This window comes from Mizuhopecten yessoensis, unplaced genomic scaffold, assembly GCF_002113885.1.
Source record: "Mizuhopecten yessoensis strain PY_sf001 unplaced genomic scaffold, ASM211388v2 scaffold7635, whole genome shotgun sequence".
In the NCBI taxonomy this organism is placed as follows: domain Eukaryota; kingdom Metazoa; phylum Mollusca; class Bivalvia; order Pectinida; family Pectinidae; genus Mizuhopecten; species Mizuhopecten yessoensis.
Window position 1 is genome coordinate 304,068 of NW_018407146.1, and position 10,933 is coordinate 315,000.

The 10,933-nt window shown below is 38.9% G+C and overlaps 1 protein-coding gene across 1 annotated transcript; it reads left to right on the forward strand.

Moving 5' to 3' along the window:
- Positions 1-6,957: 6,957 nt before the first annotated feature.
- Positions 6,958-10,585, forward strand: LOC110454028 (sepiapterin reductase-like). Its single transcript, XM_021503338.1, has 3 exons — positions 6,958-7,582; positions 7,962-8,114; positions 9,670-10,585. Exons 1-3 carry the CDS (start codon positions 7,045-7,047, stop codon positions 9,786-9,788), a joined length of 810 nt encoding a protein of 269 aa, XP_021359013.1. The 5' UTR covers positions 6,958-7,044; the 3' UTR covers positions 9,789-10,585.
- The last annotated feature ends 348 nt before the right edge of the window (positions 10,586-10,933 follow it).

The following is a 10,933-nucleotide window of genomic DNA, read 5'->3' on the forward strand; positions in this document are numbered from 1 at the left end:
GAATACGCTTGATAGAAAAGTCTAGAGGACTTCCGAAAAGACCTACGACTAGGGCTACATTCGCGTATCCCGGTTGAAACGGTACGTGTGGCGCAGAAATTTTCCACGATAAACGAACACACTTGGACCGTTCTATAAGCAGAGCTAAGAATCCATAGTTTCGGAGAATAAAAAACAATTGTATCAAGAATATTATGCCCTTCTCTCATGCGTCCACTAAATAACATAACGTATCTTAAAAATTACATGTGACTTGACATTGTTTAAGAAAGAAATAACGCAAATTGGCAATAGTCAGCATTTTAGTTTCGGTCATGTACGTCTGAACCCCTCAATCTACACGTACCAAATTTTCCTGAGGTCAGCCTCGGTCCAAATCTGTACCTGTCGTTTTCTTTTCAGGTTCAACCGGTTCAACCGTTTCAACCGGATACGCGAATGTAGCCCTTGTTCCAAATCTGAGACGGCTTTATGCCGCCTAAAACATGTATTGTTGATATATCCACTGATGTAGATGTTGTTCTAATAAGTATGGGATTTTAAAAAATGTAGTTTACTGACAAAACTTGATGGGGTTATATTTTTTCTCCACGAATAATAAGCTGGAAAGTATCCATCGTCAACCGGTGCACAAAAAAAAACTATTACCCGTTTAATATTATTCCGGGGTAAATAGCCCCTTTGAAGAGTCGGATTTTATATGCGATCGTACATGCATTTTGATGGATGTTGTTTTCGATACAACAATATATCAAGCTATTAATATCATGTCTAGATCTATGTGTATTAAAAAGAGCAGTCTGCACATGTTCTTGATTAAATTGCCTCAACAAATTTTATTCTGGCTAAGGTAAACTAAGTCAGTTTATTAAATATTATTGCCATTTTTGTATGCATTTCACAGAATTGTATTTTTTCTAATTCAAATGTTGAAAAAAAATATTGAAAAGAAGGAAACACAGAGAGGACGGAAAATCTTTCAGTTTTCTCAAGCTGACTAGGAACAACTGTATAAGGACTGTGCGGAAACCTCCGACGATACCATCAAGATGGCGGAGACATCTAACGTCAACGATCTCTGGACTAACTTTAGGGACAACATTACCCGCAATATTGGCAAGAACATCCCGTCAAGGCTATCCAACACGAAACATTCCCTTCCCTGGAACAACAGGCCTATCAAGAAAATGTTAAAGAGAAAACACCGACTATATTGTAACGAGCGCGCATCCGGTGCCCACGTCTCACCGGCCGCCGTCGAAGAAGTATGGGGTTCTTGTTTCACCAATATAGTGTGCTTCCTGGATCCTGGATTATCACGGTCGAATATGTTATATCTCCTCTATGTCAGGTCCGAGAACAATGGTCAGAAATAGTCTAGCAGTCTAATTTACTATGCGAAAACTCTAAATATCAACCAAGAGCCCAATTGACAGGTACAAATATAATTTATTAAAGGAACAAGTTAAATAACAATGTATCTTTACAGAGTACAGATCAGTATAATATTACAATACAAACAAGGCATCAACACAGGTTCTTGCACCAGACAATAACAAAGGTGATTGACANACGTAAGCAGTAAAGCCTAAACCCAAAGTATGAGAGATTCCTAAGTCTGACCTGTTCAGAGGCGACCGTCTGCCAGCGAAGACAGTGATGAACTAAAGAAAAAGGTCTGATCCGACCTGTATTTATAACCTTCCAAATATTACTACTCAGGAGAGGTCTGGTGATCAGACGGGAGAGGTCCGGAGACACTTTCTCATAGGATTGCATGTAAAAGTAATAAAACCTTATCACACACGGCCTCTCATAATATCCGCTCAAACAATAAGTGCTTTACATTAAAATAATGCTACAGAGTATAAAAATACATGTAAAACTACTATTTAGTGCCGCTAAGGTTACGGATTAAAAATATACTAAGTTTAGGGAATTCCCTGCGGTAGTTACGTCAGACGCCGGTAAGAGTTATCGAAACGCTTGAGAGGTCGCCGAGAGAGGTCCGAGGGGCCTCTCCGACTGACTAAACATCTAAGACGTCGTTAAAAGACATAAACAGTATCCAAAAGGATTAGCATACTCTTTTAAATATCATAATTACTTAATGTCCATCAATCTACAGTGACTTACAACCCTAGGAAGTTAAAGAATCAATGTAAGTAGTTTCGAGCATCTCGCATAGTCAGCTTCCAAAATGGCGGTCTTGAGAGGTGTTTGAGATTCTAACGAGTGGTCGATTTAACACGAAATTAGCAGGGAAGTCAGAAATCATTTCTATAATGTTCTGTAGTTGTAATTTGAATAATCAACCTTTAAAACTTATGTACAAACACATTTTGGACTAATAAATGGACATTGGTGTTATTTATGTAGTGAAAACCCGTCAAACAGGCGCACGGCGATATGTAAACAAATCGGCTGCAGGGCCGAGACAGCGGTGGTTGAAATCACCCATTTATACGGGGCTGACACGTTACAATATATACTGCCAAGAAATCCAACAACTTGGTAAACTATAGACACTACCAACGCGAATGCATGCGTACCGTTAGGAAAGCCCAATGAGACTATGTAAACAAGACCATAGAGGAGGGCATGAAGTCGAACAACACCAAACCCTTTTGGCGCCTTATCAAATCTAAACAACGGAACAGCATCGGAGTATCCCCTTTGAAACATAAAGGAACCCAGCTAGTTAGTGATAGCCTATATAGCTACAGAAGGCAAATGTCCTGCTCCACCAGTTTCAGTCCGTCTTCACAAAAGAATCTTCTGATGACCCGGCCACTTCCAGATATCGCTGATAAGCATATTTATCATCCACTTCAGAATATCGTCATAGATTCGAAAGGCATTACCAAACTCCTGGAAAACCTCAACACAGCCAAAGCTCCAGGTCCTGACACCCTGCCAAACATCATCCTCAAGAACTGTGCTAAGACCGTTGCACCAGGCCTGAGTGTAATCTACCAGCGTTTCCTCTCCTCGACCCTAACATGTGTTTCATGTAAGATCTTGGAGCACATTGTATGTCGTCACCTCATATGCTATCTAGAGGACAATAACATTCTAACAGACTTAAATCATGGATTTAGAAAGGGCTTTTCATGTGAATCTCAACTTATCACCACCATCCACGACTTCCTACAATCCTACGACAGTAGCAAAAAGGTAGACTGTGTCATCCTATACTTCTCTAAGGCATTCGATACTGTGCCCCCATAGGAAGCTGCTGCATACACTTGAGTTATACGGAATTACAGGTCACATCAACCAGTGGTTAAAGCACTTCCTCACAGCAAGATCCATGCAGGTTGTGTTGGAGGGCGAGACAACGAAACAAGTGCCAGTTGAATCTGGGGTACCCCAAGGAACCGTCCTCGGACCCATTTTGTTCCTATGCCATATTAACGACCTACCTGAGTGCGTTGGATCCTAAACCCGCCTGTTCGCAGATGACTGCATACTGTACCGCACCATAGCGACTTTCCAAGACCATCTTATTCTCTAACCAGACTTGGAGAATCTAGCACACTGGACTGAAACGTGGGGAATGAAGTTCAACAAGCGAAGAACGCAAATTCCACACTTGGCTTTCTCAGACGGAACACTCTAAGCTGCCCAACAGCTAGTAAACGCACCGCCTACATCTCCATGGTACTACCCTTTATGGAAATACGGAACCCCGGGCAGTGGTGTGGGATCCACACCAGAAGGGAGATGTCAGCAAACTGGAACGCATCCAACACCGTACTGCAAGATTTGTGTCGGGGAACTATACCGCAAGATAACCGGGAAGTGTGACACAAATACTCAAAGATCTCAACTTACCACCCCTTGATAAGAGGCGGCAGACATTAGACTTGCCTATCTATACAAAGTCATTGAAGGGTCAGTGCCCCATCTCAGTACTAGAAACCGAGGAGACAAGGCCGTAACATCAGAGTTACAAACTATAAAGACTTCAGTATAATCGACATCGTCGATAGGTCTGTGTGTAACAACAGGAGAGGATTCCAACCACCAGCTTATAAAACAGACCAATACAGAGAATCCTTCTTTATACGTATTGTAATAGACTGGAACCATCTACCAGACACCATAATCAAATGCAGTAGTGTCGAGGACTTTAAAACAGCCCTCGAATCGCGCGACTAAGAACTATTAGCGCTCTCTCTCACCCGCTGTAACACACCAGTTTTGGTTACTTCAGCGTATCCATACAGATACAGATACTCAATACACTGATCAAAATAACGAACGTATGCACTCATGATCGGATAGTAATGTGCATCATTGGTATGCTGTATGCTTTGTAAATTTATGTCAAGGGTTTAGTCTTTTTTGGGTGATTATTGTGATTAGTCAAGACATGTACATTTTGTCTTACTATAGTGATTAAAGGTTTGTAACTGTTTTGCGAACGTATCTGTGTTGCGTGTGCGATGTGTTGATCTTTGACTTAGTTTGGTTTAGGTGACAAAGATCGTAACTTGAGAGGAAGACTAACAACATTCTATATATTTAATCACTACCGGAATAGAAGAAGACTGATGTAGGTTACGTCTGTTGTTTGTTTCTTTTGTAAATACTGTACTAACATCGGATTTAATATATACATCTTACATGTTTGTATCGTATATTTATTGTCAATAAAACACGTATGAATGTGATTTGTAAATTACCAAAAGGGTTGTTGTATGCCATAGTCCACCAAAATCACTAACTTATAGATTAAAACACGAATCGACATCAAACGAAGAGTACCTTCACCACGGAGAGCGTCACCCAGTAGACCGTACTGTAGAGAATAGATTACAATAATCGAGCTGAACAAATTGTAGAATAACAATTACTAAATGGATTTCAGCCTATTTAATGTCGAAAAGGATCCCCTGATGTAGTTTCAAGCGTCTTCAGCAGGAAACCTTGACTTCATAATTCAAATATTCCTTAAAAAACTTGCTCCCATACACTCAGAACAGACTCTGGGGTACGATAAAAAAAAATACAATGCGCTTTAATTATCTGTAATTATTTTATCATAGGGCTCCTACTGATATTCATCAATGGTCTGCCGTAGTTAGTGTAAATGTCGATATTAGTTATTATATGTAGCCTGAAAACCTCATAGCTAGGACCATTCAATAAATTCTGTCCTTTTTAGTGACATAAGCTCTGGGTAGTACATGCATTCTTCCAGTGTCTCGTTAGTATACCAAGGGGAGACTACCGCGCAGCGTTTATATCATGGATAGCGCGACTTCGAAAGTGCGTTTCTGTTAAAGGGGGGATGCTTCGAAGGATCAAACAATAAAGAGCATACATGCGATTCCTGACACTATTGACACAATTCATTGAATGGCCCTCGCATAATCAGTTAAGTGTCAATACATATATATCATCAGCGGAATATACCAAACTTCATACGAATCCTTATGAACAACATTATATTGTTGGCTCTGCTAGTTGCTCGACCAAGCCATTATTAAAACGTTTTGCTTCCACTCTTGTCACAACTAAATAAGTGTTATGGTACTATTGTTGTACTGTTAACTTCATAAGTGGAATTAATGGAATGTGGATTTTGAAGAATTCAAAATATCTTTTGATTAATCCTTAGTATTCCCAAAACAATTCTGCAGGTTGGTAAGTTCGGATGTAGGAAAGTTATGTAGTACATTTCATTACTACACATCTTTTCGATTGAACATCACCTTTTCACAAAATGTTTCTTCAATTAAAACCTGTATTTTTTCGATCCTTTACACACCAAATTGGAGGAACACATTCCTTCTCTTATTATGAGAGCTTTCCAAAAAGGTAAACGGCGATATAGATATAAGGTTAAGTCAGATTTCATTGTAGATGTCATCGATTAAGCAGAAAAGGCTTACCCTTCCGGAACTCCTGGTCTTATTCTCCCTTTTTATTTTGTCAAGGGTCTCTGTTAATCCTTCTTTCGTTACTATTTTGCCTAGTTTTATTGACGCTTACGTATTCTCTTATTGTTTTTGGAGAAAAGTACAACAAAGGCCCACATGAAATGATTGAGTTCCTTGTTGAAAACATATGTTCGGTGGCAAGGATTTTCTAGCAGACAGGCATAGGCTTTCCTATGGGAACAAACTTTGCCCGTCTTCTTACCGATTTATTTGTTTTCATATGAAGCTGAATTTATTGATCATTCAATTTCACCTTCAGATATATCGATGATGTGCTGTCTTAAAACAACAAACAAAAACCCCCCAATGTATTGACCACGTATGTCGTGTATACCCTCCCGAATTTGAAATACAAATACTGTGTATAGACTCGTTTACTTCAATTGATTTCTTCGATCATCATAAACCTGAAGGCTATACACATTACCACTCGTAAAATAGGGACATTTGTGTTTCTATTGTAACAGAAAATAATATAATCACTACAAGACGTGTTTTATCTGCAGACGATCGTTTATTACTGTTAAGACGTGTGTTACACCGCCGGCCCCATACCTAATGCGACCACTTGAACACATTATTTACCTTCATAACAACAACCTAAATACTACGGCTGTCTATTCAGGTTTGTTTGACTACTAGACAGCTTTTAAACAAACCTAAATCGGCGACCGAGATGTCTAGTGGAATATCAAGCTCATTCTAATCATAGCAAATATTACAGTTTTACCGTTAAGGAACATGGCTGTAGCAGCATTTTGTTCTTCAGTTGATTGTATGCGTTCCGGCGTACATTAAATTAATTACTTTCTTACGAGAACTAAATAAACAGACGACTAATGAGGTTATAAGAAAAGGTAAATATGAAGAGGAGGACACAGCCATATACTGTATTATAACACTCAGACAGCGATTAACTTAGTAACAGAGGCACAAATCCGTAACGGTTTTCCATAAAATAAACAAATCATGAACCTTGGATCATTATTTAAAGGGGGTCATGATTAACCTACACCGGTTCTAACGCTGACCCAGATCAATATTAAGACTGTACTTTGTCATAGTGTGGTATACGTATACGTGCAGCATAGACATGGCAGACGCGACACGAGACCTATTTGTGAAGAAGAGCTTTGTGGTTATAACCGGAGCCAGTCGTGGGCTCGGTAAATGTATCGCCTCTAAACTGGTGGCCAATCTTCCGCGCTCATCGTTTTTTCTCTTTCTATCGCGGAACAATGCTGCACAAGAAATCGTGGCATCTGAATTGTCGACGTCATATCCGGGTGCACAGATCGGAAGCTGTAAATTCGACCAAGGACATCTGGACCAGAACATATTTGATACGTTATTCACAGACGTTATTAAGAAGCATGATTTGAACGTTGGTGATTTCGAGCAAGCAGTGATTGTACACAACTGTGCAACTGTTGGGGATGTTTCTAAATATGCATGGGAAATGATGGAAGTGGCGTCATTACAGAAGTTCTTTGATGTCAATGTTACTGGTATGATCCTACTTAACTCTGCATTTTTCAAAACGTTTAGCGGTACAAAGAGTCGGCTTATTGTGAATATGACTTCTGACAACTCCAAAATACCTTACCCAACGATGAGTACATATTGTGCCTGTAAGTATTGTGTCTAAGTGACAATAAATATGTCAGATCTGAAAAATAATTCCAGTTTTGTTGTTGAATTTACTAGACTAAACATTTAAACACATAAGGAGTCGGCTAAACATCGTTAACGTACATGGTATTCCGAAGAACCCGTGAAAAGGTTGAAAAGATTATTGTCAAATGATTATTTCTTTTTATTCATTTACAAAAGATCATACGCCTACTGAATGATTAGTCATAATATTTTTTGAGACTTATACAAAAATCAGTGAATTTGGCTGATTTTTTTTAATAAATATAATGTACCTTCAGCTTAACTAAATGGATTATGGACATTGATTACACAAACATAAATGTCAGTTGTATTTTCAATTGTTTTTTATACCAGCAAAGTCCGCACGCGACATGTATTTCCGTGTTCTGGCTTTGGAGGATCCTTCCATCCGGGTATTGAGCTACTCGCCCGGACCATGTGACACTGACATGCTGGCCAACGTTCGGGACAAATCGTCTAACAAAGAGTTCGCAGACGACATTAAAAGTAAAGTTTCAACTGTATATTAATTCTGTGTAATACCACAGAAATACATATACAGATTTTTTCTCTCTGCAAACGTGGTTTACTTTTATTTCATTTGTCAATCAATTCAAACCATCAAAATCAAATACCGGTTTGAGGATGGACGGATTGAAATGTATAAAGGGATTATTAAGAAAACAAGAAAAAGGGACATTGGAATAAGATGGCGGTAAACAAGGGGCATTACAATAGCGAAGTTTCACTGTACTTAATTTCAGTCTTTCACAATTGTTTTAAGAGACGCAATTTCAAGGCATAGTAGTGAACACATTTTGTCGTAAATAAGGCGTAGATACATGTCTTACTACACGTTTTAGTAAGGTCGTATCCCCCCCATACAGTGAACCTGTACCAGCACACAATACCTGGGTTATCCCTATACATATGTATGGTACAGCTTTCATTACATACAAATGTACATATATCATATGACATATAATGCGTGCAAAAAGAACAATAATTATTTAATATCCAAGTCAACGTAATCATACAGTTGATACAGATAAACCTTTCAAAATTGAGTTTCCAAGCATGTCGATGGTATTGACATTCCTCAGCCCGAACGCAAAGGCACTACAGAATTTTCTACACCAGTCGATTACCTTTGCTCGCTCGCAGCCTCCCAAAACACACGCATACACTACACGCCTGCATCTTGCACACAGGGGAGGCCGTCCTTAATTGACCATAGCTGTTGATAGGACGTTAAACAATACTGAACCAAACAAACAAAAAACTGACCAATTTCCGCGATGTATGTCGAACCCCGACAGACAAACCCACAACACATGTTTTGGTAGTTATGCTTGTACATGATTATTAGGAAACCCTGAGAAATGATTATCGATGTTCATTAGTGTGTCTGGTAGTTCTGTTGTCACTACTCGGGTTTTCACTTTGAAATCGTAACATAACTGGTATTTTACCTAGACTTTCATGGTAATTGTCGACGATGAAGCAGAAGTCACTTATCCTTCCTGAACACCTGGGATAATTTCCTTTTACTTTTCAGGGGTCGCTTGTTTTGAACTATGCTGATAAAATCATGTTTCACCCCATGGTAGATGGAAACCTGAATCAAACGTGTATGGTACAGTGCCAAAGTCCTAGAGGGGATTCCAGATTAATCGATAGGGAACTGGACTGGTATTTTGTGCGGGTTCGACTCCTAACGGAGGCACTTGGAAGAATAACCTTTTGTGACAGTTTCATAGAGCTGAACAATTGAAAATGATCCAGTCAAGTTATATTGTACAACATTCATTGTCTTAAGAGCTGAAAGGCATGAATTCACATTTAGTATATTGGGAGGAGACTTATTTACTTACATAATATCGGATGAATATTTATGCCATAGATAGTGAGTAGCAATGTTGAAATAGCGTTATCTCAATTGCGAGTTTAAGTATTCATGGATAAAACCTATAGCGATAGATGTTGCTCTCTAAATAAAGCTCACGCGAAAAAATAAAGTGATTTACAACAGTAAGAGTAAAATGTTTTATCTTCTTTGCAGAGTTCTATAGTGAGGGTAAAGTGTTGACCTGTGACACCTCGGCTGACAAACTGGTTGCAGTCCTGAGGAAAAACACTTTCAAGAACGCCGAGCACGTGGAGTATGATGACCCGCTGTAGTGACTTGACGGGGCTGTTGCTGTGGAAACAATAGTCATGGCTGTCTATTGTGGAGATACTAGAAATAGTTTGCTTATAACTTTTAGAAGTACGAATATGTGGAATATATATTAGAATTACCAATTGTAAGACAGAAATTAGTGACTTGAAATGCTGATCAATGATTTTGTTTTTCACACATGGAAGATAAGCGGCACATTAGGTCATTTGATCAGACAATGTGACGTATGTGACACTATGGGTTTACCCAATAGTTAACTTAATTAATTAATGTGATTAATGTATGTTAGATTCATCCTATATTTGGATTGTAAGTCGTGCGCTAGTCGAGGTCAGTAATGTGTCAGGTGACAGTAGTCTAAAGGGTATATGTAATACGTAGAGTAATTATAGTCACATATGTATGTACCAAAGGTCTATGGTGACAGGTTTATAGGTATGAGGACAGATGGTGGCTGTAGGCAATGAGATAACATATGTACTGGAAAACGTATTTAACGGGATGCATCCCATATTCAGGGAGTCGGGAATTAGCCATGAGAAGGACAGGTCAATTTGGACCAAGGTTCAGAGAGACAGAGTATGGGGAGTGTGGCCATGGTTTGGCACATGCCTAGTTACTTAGCTCGAAGTCAGAGACACAACGTGAAGTATTACTATACGTAGAAGAGATGTTGTAACCACCTGTACATGTACTTGTAATGAGATTGTTGATTCACGTCTATGAATAAACATCACTATTATCAACTGTTACGTGTGTTTACGACTGCTGTGTTACACTTACCAGTATTGACTACTGCTACGGCTGTGTTCAAGGTTCCAACATCAGCGGTGAAAGATTCACTGGACACATGTGAACAATTTTATACAATGTACATCGTGTGTGCAGTTTTGTGTGGACGGCCGAATTGATTGCGCAGCTCATCCATACATGATGTTGTTCTCCGTTCTATCAAAAACTGTTACAAGTACTTATATGTGAACTGCAAGCTTCCAGATTGTTTTATAAACCGTAAAGTTGAATATTTACGCGTGCTCAAATTTGTTCGATTTTGAACTAAAATGAAAACAATTAAATGAACTAAATTATTGCAGTGTCCGTGCATTTTGTAAATAAAATCATCAACAAAACTATCAGATGTGTA